The sequence below is a fragment of the Nerophis lumbriciformis genome, linkage group LG26, assembly GCF_033978685.3.
Source record: "Nerophis lumbriciformis linkage group LG26, RoL_Nlum_v2.1, whole genome shotgun sequence".
Classification (NCBI taxonomy): domain Eukaryota; kingdom Metazoa; phylum Chordata; class Actinopteri; order Syngnathiformes; family Syngnathidae; genus Nerophis; species Nerophis lumbriciformis.
Window position 1 is genome coordinate 37,578,813 of NC_084573.2, and position 15,341 is coordinate 37,594,153.

The window sequence follows — 15,341 nt, forward strand, 5'->3', positions numbered from 1 at the left end:
TAAACAATGAAACACCGGCTGTGTTTGTGTTGCTGCAGCCGGTCCGCAATACACCGCTTCCCACCTACAGCTTTCTTCTTTGCTGTCTCCATTGTTCATTGAACAAATTGCAAAAGATTCACCAACACAGATGTCCAGAATACTGTGGAATTTTGCGATGAAAACAGACGACTTAATAGCTGGCCACCATGCTGTCCCAAAATGTCCTCTACGATCCGTGACGTCACGCGCTGACGTCATCATACCGAGACGTTTTCAGCAGGATATTTCACGCAAAATTTAAAATTGCACTTTAGTAAGCTAACCCGGCCGTATTGCATACTTGCCAACCCTCCCGGATTTTCCGGGAGACTCCCGAAATTCAGCGCCTCTCCCGAAAACCTCCCGGGACAAATTTTCTCCCGAAAATCTCCCGAAATTCAGGCGGAGCTGGAGGCCACGCCCCCTCCAGCTCCATGCGGACCTGAGTGACGTGTTGACAGCCTGTTCACAACATTGCCGTAAACAGCAATGTTGTGACACTTTTAAACAGGACAATACTGCCATCTACTGTACATGCATATGTGACCCACCCATAATGTGTCACATTTTTGTGTTGATTTATTTATTTTATTTTGTGGTTTGAATTCGTTTTTGGAGCTGTCATTCCACATTTATCAGTATTCACATTGGTCAGTAGGGGGCAGTAGGGCGTTTCTTCCCAATTGAATGCTATCACCTGCAGACCGGAAGTGTCTTGTCATTCTGATGAGCGCGACCAGTCTGTGAACAATTGAAACGTCCTGTGTGCTTTTTCCTCCTGTATAACAGGTTAGTTTTGGTGAATCAACTCACTGAATAATATCCATGTGATCTTTATAAGTTTAAGTACACATTCTGATGGTGGAGCCCAACTCTAAAGTGTTTGTGAGTTGTAGTTTGTATTTGTGAATGAATCCAGTGCACAGCTGCAGTAATCAATACAAAAAGGCGACGTGAGTGCGCAATGTTTATATAGGAACTTCTGATCCTAATTCAGACTCCCAAATTAGAGCTCCCGTTTTCTTATTGATTTTATAATGTATATTTGTATAATGTGTGTGTTCTGAAATAGTGACAGAGAATAGAACAAGGATGGCCAATTCAACCCTTAACTCAACAATGAGTAGATGAGTGTCGTGTGTGTGTATATGTGTAAATAAATGAACACTGAAATTCAAGTAATTCTTTATATATATATATATATATATATATATATATATATATATATATATATATATATATATATATGTAAAAAAAAAAAAAAAAATATATATATATATAGCTAGAATTCACTGAAAGTCAAGTATTTCTTATATATATATATATATATATATCTTAACCACGCCCCCAACCACGCCCCCCCGCCCCACCCCCGACCAGAGCAGTTTAGTGCAGTTTCGGGTGCTGCTTTACCAGCTAGTCAGTTTCTGGGGGGGTGTGACGTCTCAGATACGTGTCATGTTAAGAGGTGCAAAGATCAGCACCTGGCAACAAAGCACCTCCTCTTCCTCTCAACGCAAACAAGGCTTCTCCGGAAGAAGGAAATGTCCGAGTTTATGAGCTGGCAGGATCTTCTTACCTGATGTGTATTTTTTTTTCCTCCCTTGCAGCGGTGTCCAACCTGGATGAGGAGAGCAAGTGGACGGTTCACTACACAGCTCCATGGCACCAGCAGGAGAACGTCTTCTTGCCGGGCTCCCGGCCGTCCTGCGTGGAGGACCTCCACCGCCAGGCCAAAGTCAACCTGAAGAGCGCTCTGCGAGGTAAGCGTCATTAAGCCAAGCCGGAGTCTGCGGTGCGTTCAAGTGCAACTTTGAAGCGACGGCATGTCATTCGCGGAAGGTCACAGCGTTAGTGTCAAATTATTTTATGCACATTATTAAGCACTTTATTTTGTAGGTCGAAGCATTAATGTTAAAAAAAGAAATACTGCAAATCCAATTTTGGTGGTCTTGTTTCAAGCAGGTGCTAAATTCACGTCATAATACATATTCTATAATAATAATAATAGATTTTTATTTGTAAAAACCACTTTACATTGAGTAAACAGTGTATTAAAAAAAAAAATACTAATAATAATAATAAAAATAATAAAAAAATAAAAATAAAATAAAAACTAGAACAGCAAAATAGCTAAAATTAGTATGCATATATCTACACTGCAAAAAGTCAGTGTTCAAAAACAAGAAAAAAAATATCAAAAATGAGGGGTATTTTACTTGAACTAAGCAAAATTATCTGTCAATAGAACAAGAAAATTTGGCTTGTCAAGACTTTCCAAAACAAGTCAAATTAAAGCTGCAAGCAGCATTGGTCGGGCCCGCATATTTGGCAGGTGCTAGTCCTAAGTGTCCCAATACTTTTGTCCAGTTTTATTCCTAATTTGTCCTAATACTTTTGTCAAGTTGTAGGATTGGAATTGGGGGTTAAATCACCAAAAATGATTCCCGGGCGCGGCCACCGCTGCTGCTCACTGCTCCCCTCACCTCCCAGGGGGTGATAAAGGGTGATGGGTCAAATGCAGAGAATAATTTCGCCACACCTCGTGTGTGTGTGACAATCATTGGTACTTTAACTTTTAACTTTAGTCCTAAGTGTCCCAATACTTTTATCCAGTGTAAGTGTCCCAATACTTTTGGCCAGTGGTAGTCCAAAATGTCCCAATACTTTTTTCCAGTCGTAGTCCTAAGTGTCCCAATACTTTTGTCCCGCGGTAGTCCGAAGTTTCCCATTACTTTTGTTAAGTTTTAGTCCTAAATGTCCCAATATTTTTGTCAAGTTTTAATACTAAAAGTCCCAATGTTTTTGTCTAGTTGCAGTCCTAAGTATCCCAAAACTTTTGTTCAGTTGTAGTCCTAAGTGTCCCAATACTTTTGTCCAGTTGTAGTCCTAAGTGTCCCAATACTTTTGGCCAGTGTAAGCGTCCCAATACTTTTGTCCAGTGGTGGTCCGAAGAGTTCCAATACTTTTGTCAAGTTTTAGTCCCAAGTGGCCCAATACTTTTGTCAAGTTTTAGTCCTAAGTGTCCCAATACTTTTGTCCAGTTTTAGTCATAAGTGTCCAAAACTTTTGTCCAGTTTTAGTCCTAAGTGTCCCAATACTTTTGTCAAGTTGTAGTCCTAAGTGTCCCAATACTTTTGTCCAGTGTAAGTGTCCCAATACTTTTGTCCAGTGTAAGTGTCCCAATACTTTTGTCAAGTGGAAGTCCTAAGTATCCCAATACTTGTGTCTACGTTTAGTCCGAAGTGTCCCAATACTTTTGTTCAGTGGTCGTCATAAATGTCCCAATACTTTTGTCAAGTTGTAGTCCTAAGTGTCCCAATACTTTTGTCCAGTGTAGGTGTCCCAATACTTTTGGCCAGTTGTCGTCATAAGTGTCCCAATACTTTTGTCCAGTGGTAGTCATAATTGTCCCAATAATTTTGTCAAGTTGTAGTCCCAAGTGTCCCAATACTTCTGTCCAGTGGTAGTCATAAGTGTCCCAATACTTTTGTCTACTTGTAGTCCGAAGTGTTCCAAGACTTTTGTCTAGTGTACCTACCTTGTCTGCATTGTGTGGGCACGCTGGTGCATCCTGCTTTTAAGCAGCCATCTTGAAATAACATCAGCGCAGCAGCATCAGCATAGCGGTTCTTTGAAGGGTCGTAAAATCAAAACCGGAGCAGGTATCAAAACTTTTTCGATAACTTTTAATCAGAAGGGTTCAATCTCTCTCCTGTGCTAGTTTGAAGCCGACACGACAAACGCGCTCAAAGGAGATGATGTTTGAAAAAAGGCGAGCGGTTTTTACAAAACTTTTGTTTTGAAGGGGGAATTGCAAACTTCCTGTTGGTTTTTGCTGGGGGTTGTCAATATATGAAATGTAGGTCTAAGTAAGACCTACATAGTTTTCTTACAAAACTGTGACTTTTGTCGAGTAAACTCACGACTCTTTTCATAAAATTGCCAAAATCTTAAGCTTTTCTTGTAAAACTGCGACTGTTATTGAGTACAATTCCAACTTTTATCATAATATTGCACAAATGTTCAGTTTTTCTCGTAAAATTTCGACTTGCGTTGAGTAATATTACGACTTTCTTTATTAACACGGCCAAAATTCTAAGTTTTTTCTTGTGAAATTGTAAACTTTTTCTTGTGAAATTCCAACTCTTTTTTTAACAACAAGCTTTTTTATATGTGCATAGTATGTCTCTAAGACATTCCTACTTGAAGTTTCAGGCAGTTTTGTCTGAGTTTTCTTCCTAGGAGCAGTTGTGTCTGTGTTTTCTTCCTAGGGGGCGCTAGAGCGCAATTTTGAGTTTTGGGGTTGGGTTTTTTATTAGATCTCAATTTCTGTCAGTCCTGATGTGTGTGTCCAGTTTGGTGAGTTTTGAAGCATGTTAAGGGGGTCGAATTACAGCTCAAAGAGGCAAAAGTGACTAATTTTAGTAAACTTGTGTTCTGAAGGGGGAATTGCCAACTTCCTGTTGAATTTTGCTGAAGGATGTCAATGTATGAAATCTAGTTCTAAGTCAGACCTACATAGAGGTTTTTGTTTCATGTCTCCACGACATTTCTACCGGAAGTTACAAGCAGTTTTGTCTGTGTTTTTTCCTAGGGGGCGCTAGAGCGCAATTTTGAGTTTTGGGGTTGGGTTTTTTATTAGATCTCAATTTCTGTCAGTCCTGATGTGTGTCCCCAGTTTGGTGAGTTTTGAAGCATGTTAAGGGGGTCAAATTACAGCTCAAATAGGCAAAAGTGACTAATTTTAGTAAACTTGTGTTCTGAAGGGGGAATTGCCAACTTCCTGTTGAATTTTGCTGAAGGATGTCAATGTATGAAATCTAGGTGTAAGTCAGACCTGCATAGAGGTTTTTGTTTCATGTCTCCACGACATTTCTACCGGAAGTTACAAGAAGTTTTGTCTGTGTTTTCTTCCTAGGGGGCGCTAGAGCGCAATTTTGAGTTTTGGGGTTGGGTTTTTTATTAGATCTCAATTTCTGTCAGTCCTGATGTGTGTGTCCAGTTTGGTGAGTTTTGAAGCATGTTAAGGGGGTCAAATTACAGCTCAAATAGGCAAAAGTGACTAATTGTAGTAAACTTGTGTTCTGAAGGGGGAATCGCCAACTTCCTGTTGAATTTTGCTGAAGGATGTCAATGTATGAAATCTAGGTCTAAGTCAGACCTACATAGAGGTTTTTGTTTCATGTCTCTACGACATTCCATACCGGAAGTTACAAGCAGTTTTGTCTGTGTTTTTTCCTAGGGGGCGCTAGAGCGCAATTTTGAGTTTTGGGGTTTGTTTTTTTATTAGATCGCAATTTTTGCCAGTCCTGATGTGTGTGTCCAGTTTGGTGAGTTTTGAAGCATGTTAAGGGGGTCAAATTACAGCTCAAAGAGGCAAAAGTGACTAATTTTAGTAAACTTGTGTTCTGAAGGGGGAATTGCCAACTTCCTGTTGAATTTTGCTGAAGGAAGTTGATGTATGAAATCTAGGTCTAAGTCAGACCTACAAAGAGGTTTTTTGTTTCATGTCTCTACGACATTCTTTCCGGAAGTTACAAGCAGTTTTGTCTGTGTTTTTTCCTAGGGGGCGCTAGAGCGCAATTTTGAGTTTTGGGGTTTGGCTTTTTTATTAAATGGCAAATTTCGCCAGTCCTGATGTGTGTGTCAAATATGGTGAGTTTTGAAGCACGTTAAGGGGGTAAAATTACAGCTCAAAGAGGCGGCGGAATAATAATAATAAAATCTTACAAATACAATAGGGTCCTCTGTCCCAATGGGACATTGCGGTCCCTAATTAAAGCTGCAAGCAGCGATGGACGGGGCCGACTTTGACGGCACATAAAATCCGAACCGGAGCAGTAGTTAAAACTCTTTGGTCAACTTTTAATCAGAAGGGTTCAATCCCTCTCCTGTGCTAGTTTGAAGCCGACACGACAAACGCGCTCAGAGGAGATAATGTTTGAAAAAAGGTGACCGGTTTTTACAAAACTTTTGTTTTGAAGGGGGAATTGCAAACTTCCTGTTGGTTTTTGCTGGGGGTTGTCAATATATGAAATGTAGGTCTAAGTGAGACCTACATAGAGGTTTTTGTTTCATGTCTCTACGACATTCCTACTTGAAGTTACAGGCAGTTTTGTCTGAGTTTTCTTCCTAGGGGGCGCTAGAGCGCAATTTTGAGTTTTAGGGTTGGCTTTTTTATTAAATGGCAAATTTTGCCAGTCCTGATGTGTGTGTCAAATATGGTGAGTTTTGAAGCATGTTAAGGGGGTCAAATTACAGCTCAAAGAGGCAAAAGTGACTAATTTTAGTAAACTTGTGTTCTGAAGGGGGAATTGCCAACTTCCTGTTGAATTTTGCTGAAGGATGTCAATGTATGAAATCTAGGTCTAAGTCAGACCTACATAGAGGTTTTTGTTTCATGTCTCCACGACATTTCTACCGGAAGTTACAAGCAGTTTTGTCTGTGTTTTTTCCTAGGGGGCGCTAGAGCGCAATTTTGAGTTTTGGGGTTGGGTTTTTTATTAGATCTCAATTTCTGTCAGTCCTGATGTGTGTGTCCAGTTTGGTGAGTTTTGAAGCATGTTAAGGGGGTCAAATTACAGCTCAAAGAGGCAAAAGTGACTAATTTTAGTAAACTTGAGTTCTGAAGGGGGAATTGCCAACTTCCTGTTGAATTTTGCTGAAGGATGTCTATGTATGAAATCTAGGTCTAAGTCAGACCTAGATAGAGGTTTTTGTTTCATGTCTCCACGACATTCCTACCGGAAGTTACAAGCAGTTTTGTCTGTGTTTTTTCCTAGGGGGCGCTAGAGCGCAATTTTGAGTTTTGGGGTTGGGTTTTTTATTAGATCTCAATTTCTGTCAGTCCTGATGTGTGTGTCCAGTTTGGTGAGTTTTGAAGCATGTTAAGGGGGTCGAATTACAGCTCAAAGAGGCAAAAGTGACTAATTTTAGTAAACTTGTGTTCTGAAGGGGGAATTGCCAACTTCCTGTTGAATTTTGCTGAAGGATGTCAATGTATGAAATCTAGGTCTAAGTCAGACCTAGATAGAGGTTTTTGTTTCATGTCTCTACGACATTCCTACTGGAAGTTACAAGCAGTTTTGTATGTGTTTTTTCCTAGGGGGGCGCTAGAGCGCAATTTTGAGTTTTGGGGTTGGGTTTTTTATTAGATCTCAATTTCTGTCAGTCCTGATGTGTGTGTCCAGTTTGGTGAGTTTTGAAGCATGTTAAGGGGGTCGAATTACAGCTCAAAGAGGCAAAAGTGACTAATTTTAGTAAACTTGTGTTCTGAAGGGGGAATTGCCAACTTCCTGTTGAATTTTGCTGAAGGATGTCAATGTATGAAATCTAGGTCTAAGTCAGACCTAGATAGAGGTTTTTGTTTCATGTCTCTACGACATTCCTACTGGAAGTTACAAGCAGTTTTGTCTGTGTTTTTTCCTAGGGGGCGCTAGAGCGCAATTTTGAGTTTTGGGGTTGGGTTTTTTATCAGATCTCAATTTCTGTCAGTCCCGGTGTGTGTGTCCAGTTTGGTGAGTTTTGAAGCATGTTAAGGGGGTAAAATTACAGCTCAAAGAGGCGGTCCCTAATTAAAGCTGCAAGCAGCGATGGACGGGACCGACTTTGACGGCACATAAAATCCAAACCGGAGCAGTAGTTAAAACTCTTTGGTCAATTTTTAATCAGAAGGGTTCAATCTCTCTCCTGTGCTAGTTTGAAGCCGACGCGACAAACGCGCTCAGAGGAGATAATGTTTGAAAAAAGGCGAGCGGTTTTGAAGGGGGAATTGCAAACTTCCTGTTGGTTTTTGCTGGGGGTTGTCAATATATATATATATATATATTGTGTTTATTTCATGCCACAGTTTCATAAGTTCTCTACGTCCATAGTCTATGCTAAGTATTTACTTTAACTCCCAAGTGCGATCAGCGCCTTGTGCTTTCGCCTTGTTTTCCGTTTTTGTACCTTTTTGAGTTTTGAGAATTAAATCATGTTTTTACCTCCCGGAATAGTCCGTTTGCATCCTGGGAGAACAAACCTCGCAGCAAGCTGCAACAGACTGTATATATCGGTATCGGTTGATATCGGAATCGGTAATTAAGAGTTGGACAATATCGGATATCGGCAAAAAAGCCATTATCGGACATCTCTAATTATTATTATTTTATGTGGCCCGCGAAAGCCTGGAAATAATATGCCTTAATAAAATGCTTAATCGTCCATCCATCCATTATCTACCGCTTGCCCCTTTTCTTACTAAATATATTTCTTCTTTCCCTTTTGACATTAAAAATCATGTACTGCATCTTTTCAAATTCAACATTATCACAATCCAAATATTCCCAAAGATAAATACTGTACTTAGTTATCTGCTTGACTTATGATTGCAAAACAAATTATCAATTAAATTGTAGACTGTAAAATTTGACAATAGATTTTACGGTTAAATTCCGCCGACTGAGTTTTTTTTTACCGTTTAATCAACTTTGGTACTGTTTTTTTTTTTCTATATACAGTAAGACACTAAAACATAAAAAACCTTAAAACAACAAGATTTTACGGTAAAAAAATAAAAATAAATAAATAAAAAAGGCAGCTCTGTTGCTTGAATTTTACCGCTAAAAACAGTGCTTAAAAACCTTTCTTTAAAAAAAAAAAAAGCCTTTTTATAGATATATGCAAACTAGTTTTTATTTTTATTTATTTTTATTATTATTATTATTTATTTATTTTGAATACACTGTAGCACTTTGAGGTTGTTTGCTCAATGTAAAGTGCTTTTTACAAATAACATCTATTATTATTATTATTATTATTATTATTGGTATTGTTTTTCCATTCCATTCCATTTATTCCCTTTTTTTTATATGCTGTAAAAAAACAAAAAAAACACTGCTTTTATTGTGAAATTCTGGTGACTGAGCTGCCAGCTTTTAAAGTAAAATTATATATTTTTTGCAGCTTATATAGAAAAATATATTGTTAATGTATTATATATATATATATACTGTATATGCATGTATATTCATATATTACTCAGTGTTAAAAGCGGCCCTCTGAGGGCAACCATAACTCCGATGGGGCCCTCAATGAAAAGGAGTTTAACACCCTGGATATGACAACATTATACAAACCCCGTTTCCATATGAGTTGGGAAATTGTGTTAGACGTAAATATAAACGGAATACAATGATTTGCAAATCCTTTTCAACCCATATTCAGTTGAATATGCTACAAAGACAACATATTTGATGTTCAAACTCATAAACTATTTTTTTTTTTGCAAATAATCATTAACTTTAGAATTTGATGCCAGCAACACGTGACAAAGAAGTTGGGAAAGGTGGCAATAAATACTGATAAAGTTGAGGAATGCTCATCAAACACTTACCGTATTTTCCGCACTATAAGGCGCACCTACAAACCACACATTTTCTCAAAAGCTGACAGTGCGCCTTATAACCCGGTGCGCTTTATATATGGATAAATATTAAGATTCATTTTCATAAAGTTTCGGTCTCGTAACTACGGTAAACAGCCGCCATCTTTTTCCCCGGTAGAACAGGAAGCGCTTCTTCTTCTACGCAAGCAACCGCCAAGGTAAGCACCCGCCCCCATAGAACAGGAAGCGCTTCTTCTTCTACTGTAAGCAACCACCCGCCCGCGTAGAAGAAGAAAAAGCGCGCGGATATTACCGTACGTTTCATTTCCTTTGTGTGTTTACATCTGTAAAGACCACAAAATGGCTCCTACTAAGCGTCAGGGATCCGGTTCATGAAAAGACGCAATCTCTCCATCCGCACACGGATTACTATTTCACAGCAACTGATATTCCTGTGAACCGCACTGTGGATACAACGGGAGCACGTACGGTGAATATTCGCACCACAGGGAATGAGAAGTCATCCTTCACTGTGGTTCTAGCTTGCCATGCTAATGGCCAGAAACTTCCACCCATGGTGATATTCAAAAGGAAGACCTTGCCAAAGGAGACCTTTCCAGCCGGCGTCATCATAAAAGCTAACTCGAAGGGATGGATGAAGAAAAGATGAGCGAGTGGTTAAGGGAAGTTTACGCGAAGAGGCCGGGTGGCTTTTTTCACGCAGCTCCGTCCATGTTGATATACGACTCCATGCGCGCCCACATCACGCTGGTTTTTAATATATTATTAAAGTTTGACTGACCTATCTGACTGTTTTTTTGACATTCCTTTAGCGCAGTTAGATGCGGCTTACAACACGGGGCGTCTTATAGGTGGACAAAGTTTTGAAATATGCCGTTCATTGAAGGCGCGGCTTATAACCCAGGGCGCCTTATGGTGCGGAAAATACGGTAACTTTATAATTTGATGCCAGCAACACGTGACAAAGAAGTTGGGAAAGGTGGCAATAAATACTGATAAAGTTGAGGAATGCTCATCAAACACTTATTTGGAACATCCCACAGGTGAACAGGCTAATTGGGAACAGGTGGGTGCCATGATTGGGTATAAAAGTAGATTCCATGAAATGCTCAGTCTTTCACAAGAAAGGATGGGGCGAGGGTCACCACTTTGTCAACAAATGCGTGAGCAAATTGTTGAACAGTTTAAGAAAAACCTTTCTCAAGCAGCTATTGCAAGGAATTTAGGGATTTCACCATCTACGGTCCGTAATATCATCAAAGGGTTCAGAGAATCTGGAGAAATCACTGCATGTAAGTAGCTAAGCCAGTGATCTTCGATCCCTCAGGCTGTACTGCATCAACAAGCGACATCAGTATGTAAAGGATATCACCACATGGGCTCAGGAACACTTCAGAAACCCACTGTCAGTAACTACAATTGGTCGCTACATCTGTAAGTGCAAGTTAAAGCTCTACTATGCAAAGCGAAAGCCATTTATCAACAACACCCAGAAACGCCGCCGGCTTCTCTGGGCCCGAGATCATCTAAGATGGACTCATGCAAAGTGGAAAAGTGTTCTGTGGTCTGACGAGTCCACATTTCAAATTGTTTTGGGAAATATTCGACATCGTGTCATCCGGACCAAAGGGGAAGCGAACCATCCAGATTGTTATCGACGCAAAGTGTAAAAGGCAGCATGTGTGATGGTATGGGGGTGCATTAGTGCCCAAGACATGGGTAACTTACACATCTGTGAAGGCACCATTATAGCTGAAAGGTACATACAGGTTTTGGAACAACATATGCGCCGTCTTTTTCATGGACGCCCCTGCTTATTTCAGCAAGACAATGCCAAGCCACATTCAGCACGTGTTACAACAGCGTGGCTTCGTAAAAAAAGAGTGTGGGTACTTTTCTGGCCCGCCTGCAGTCCAGACCTGTCTCCCATTGAAAATGTGTGGCGCATTATGAAGCGTAAAATACGACAGCGGAGACCCCCGGACTGTTGAACGACTGAAGCTCTACATAAAACAAGAATGGGAAAGAATTCCACTTTCAAAGCTTCAACAATTAGCTTCTTCAGTTCCCAATCGTTTACTGAGTGTTGTTAAAAGGAAAGGCCATGTAACACAGTGGTGAACATGCCCTTTCCCAACTACTTTGGCACGTGTTGCAGCCATGAAATTCTAAGTTAATTATTATTTGCAAAAAAAAAAAATGTTTATGAGTTTGAACATCAAATATGTTGTCTTTGTAGTGCATTCAATTGAATATGGGTTGAAAAGGATTTGCAAAAAAAATTGTTTATATTTACATCTAACACAATTTCCCAACTCATATGGAAACAGGGTTTGTATGTATGAATGAGGTAGATCCCCCTTGTCATGTCTGTGTGATCAGGTTTTATTTTTGGACTTTTTGTGCACTTTTGTTTTGTTTTGTCACCATAGTTACCCATTAGTTTCACCTGTCATGTCACGCACCTGTTTTGAGTCACGCACCTGTTGTTAATCATGTCCATAGTATTTAAGTTCATTCATTTTCTGTTGTTCGTCCTGACGACCTCACACCACATTTATGCTCTGTCCATTTTTTCATGTCCATCGTTCACGCTGCTCCTTTTTTGTCCATGCCAAGTAAGTTTTCTTTATTCAAGTATTGCAAGTTTTGTTTAATTGTTCATAGTTTATTCTCCGCCACTGTGCGCGCTTTTTGTTTGATCCTTTTTTTTTTTGTATTTATAGTTAATAAATAAATCATGTACCTTCATTCCCGTCTCGCCCGTGCCAACTTTCCGTTGCATCCCGGAAAAGCACACACCCCCGGACCAAGTCTTGACACCCCTTGACTTGGTCAATTGAAAAGTAGCTCACCTGCAGAAAAAGTGTGGCCTCCCCTGCCCTAAAGTAAGCATTTTCAAGCAAAAAAAAAAGGCTAAATGTATAAAAATATCAATATTAAAGTAGTATCGGCCACTAGATGAGACCAAACCAATCAGCTCATGCAGTTCAGTATTACTCTGGCAGCATTACAAAATAATATAATAGATTAAAAGAGTGTAAAGGTGACTAAAGTATGTTATCTCATGTCTAGAGGGCTCTTATAACATTGATTGTTTTTTTATAAGGCAGTTTTTGAAAATATTTAATCCCTACTTTGCGGAAATTCATTATTGCAGTCATGTCCGGAACCAATTAACAGCGATAAAAAAGGCATTACTGTACACCCCTAACATGTAATTTTTTTTTTTTTTGGGGGGGGGGGATAATTTATCATTTAGTCGTTGATTTTAATAGATGAAGTAGAATGTTTACACACATTGTTTGTTTATTGACAACAATGCAAGCAGATGTGTTTGTGTTTAACAACACAAGCGTGTGAGATCCTTCTGAGTGTGCTACACCCACACAGGAAGGCTCCATACCCTTTTTCCAAATAAGGGCAACTGTAAAAAAAAAAAAAAAATCATTAGGAGCAGTAAAAGATGAAATAGTCACGGCTGTTGTTTTACACGTCAGTAGATAAAAGATAAAGGACGTCGTCGCACAGACGCACACATTGTTTAGTTTCCTGTGCGATATCCACGTGTACACAAACACCACCTGGGATTAAGTAAGACCCCCACCTCCCTCTGTCATCGCCACCCAGCCCCAGGGGTCCCCACTGAAAGGCAACAGGTGTCAGATGTGTGAGCACCTGTGCTGCGTGGATGTGACACTCTGTCTGCTTGTGTGTGTGTGTGTGTGTGTGTGTGTGTGTGTGTGTGTGTGTGTTAGTGTTAAAAGGTTACTCCACTCCCAGGAAGTGAAGGGTGCAGGGGACAGAAACACACACACGCACACACACACACACTAGAGATGCGCGGATAGGCAATTATTTCATCCGCAACCGCATCAGAAAGTCGTCAACCATGTTAGATCCACCCGATGTAACATTTGATCAGAACCGCACCCGCCCGCACCCGCCCGTTGTTATATATCTAATATAGACGATGCAAGGCATTAGTGAGGTTATAAAGCTTTTGCCTGTTAAAGAAAGGAGACTGATCCAATGCAGCACAGACATTTGCGTGCCACGCTGTCACGACCCAGACGCACACCAGTGCGCAATCATATGGGAGCCGCGCTGAGCGCACCTCCAAGCGCGTCTCGCTGCCGGCGACGGCCGGGTATGGGCCCGACGCTCCAGCGCCGTCCATTTTCAGGGCTAGTTGATTCGGCAGGTGGGTTGTTACACACTCCTTAGCGGGTTCCGACTTCCATGGCCACCGTCCTGCTGTCTATATCAACCAGGGTGAGCCCCACCCCTTTCGTGAGCGCACTGCGCGCGGAGTGACCCCTGTGTTACGCGCCCCCGGCAACAGGGGTGGCGGGCAGGTAAGCTGCTTACTTGCTGCGCGTGACGCCGGCCGCGGCGAAGGCGGACGAGGCGGGGTGTCGGTGCGGTGGGCGCGGTGGTGACCCTGGACGTGCGTCGGGCCCTTCTCGCGGATCGCCTCAGCTACGGCTCCCGGTGGGGCCCTCTCGGGGGAAGGGGCCTCGGTCCCGGACCCCGGCGAGGCGTCCCTTCTCCGCTCCGTAAAAGTGTCCATCTCTTTTTTTTTTTTTCTTCTGTTGTGGCATATGCTGCAGGTGTTACTATAAAACAAGACAAGACGAGACAAAACACACACACACACACACACACACACACACACACACATACACACACACACAGGCCCAAACACTCTCTGACCATACACCTCTCTCCCATCGCTCTGTGCTTAGGGCATCACTCTCTTTCCTCCTCGTACTTCTTCAGTACTTCTTTTTTAAACAGTCTTTTAAATGTAATCATGTTAGAACAGGTTTTTAACTCGTCCCCTAAGTTGTTCCACAGACTGACTCCACGCACTGAAATGCACATTGATTTTAAAGTTGTTCTAAATTTAGGCAAATATAATTTGTTGTTTCCTCTTAGACTGTAACTATGGTGAGCATCTCTATCCTGGAATAGGTTTTGTATATTGGATGGTAGAGAGTTTTGGGATGCCCTAAACATAATTTGAGCAGTTTTAAAATTGATCACATCGTGCAGTTTAAGTTGCTTTAACTCCATGAATAGTGGATTTGAATGATGTAAGTAGTGAACATTGGACACAATCCTAATGGCCTTTTTCTGCAGAGTGACTAAAGGCTGTAGATGGGATTTATAACAATTTCCCCAGACTTCAACACAATAGTTTAGATATGACATAATAAATGAATGGTACAATAAAAGCAGAGCATTGGTGTTCAATAAATGACATGATCTCCTCATCATTCCAACACATTTAGCAACTTTTGTCCTCAGGTAATTTATATGAGGCTTCCATGATATATTTTCATCTATTACCACTCCTAAGAATGAATTTTGTTGAACATATTCTATTGGTGTATCATCGATAACAATCCTGATGGGTATTTCACTTTTGCGATTGCTAAAGAGCATGATTTTGGTCTTCTTTAAATTGAGAGACAATTTGTTGGTATTAAACCAAGTTTTTAACTTGATCATCTCCTCAGTTACAGAGGCCAGAAGTTGCTTCAGGTCGTCACCTGCACATGTAATGGTTGTATCGTCAGCAAAGAGGATGAACTTCAGCAGTGTTGATACTTTACATATTTCATTGATATACATTATAAATAGTGTGGGTCCCAGTATCGACCCCTGGGGGACTCCACAGGTTATGTTCATGAGTGTAGATTGATGTTGGTCGATCTGAACAATCTGCTGTCTCTCATTCAAGTAGCTCTTCAGCCATTTCCCTGCCACTCCCCTTATGCCATAGTTTTCCAGTTTGTTTACCAAAATCTGGTGATCAATGGTATCGAAAGCCTTTTGCAGGTCAATAAAAATTCCTAAAACAAATTTGTTTTTCTCGATACCATTAGTAATGTTCTCTATTAGATCACTTAAAGCTAATGAA

General features: G+C 40.6%; 1 protein-coding gene across 8 annotated transcripts in view; it reads left to right on the plus strand.

The window, feature by feature from the left end:
- nhsl1b (NHS-like 1b) overlaps positions 1–15,341 on the plus strand; it is a 357,374-nt gene that overhangs the window by 279,729 nt on the left and 62,304 nt on the right. For all 8 annotated transcript variants that reach the window (XM_061986925.1, XM_061986926.1, XM_061986927.1 and 5 more), the window contains one exon: positions 1,632–1,784. In XM_061986925.1, the coding sequence (XP_061842909.1) occupies positions 1,632–1,784 (153 nt within the window). The remainder of the gene's footprint in view (positions 1–1,631; positions 1,785–15,341) is intronic.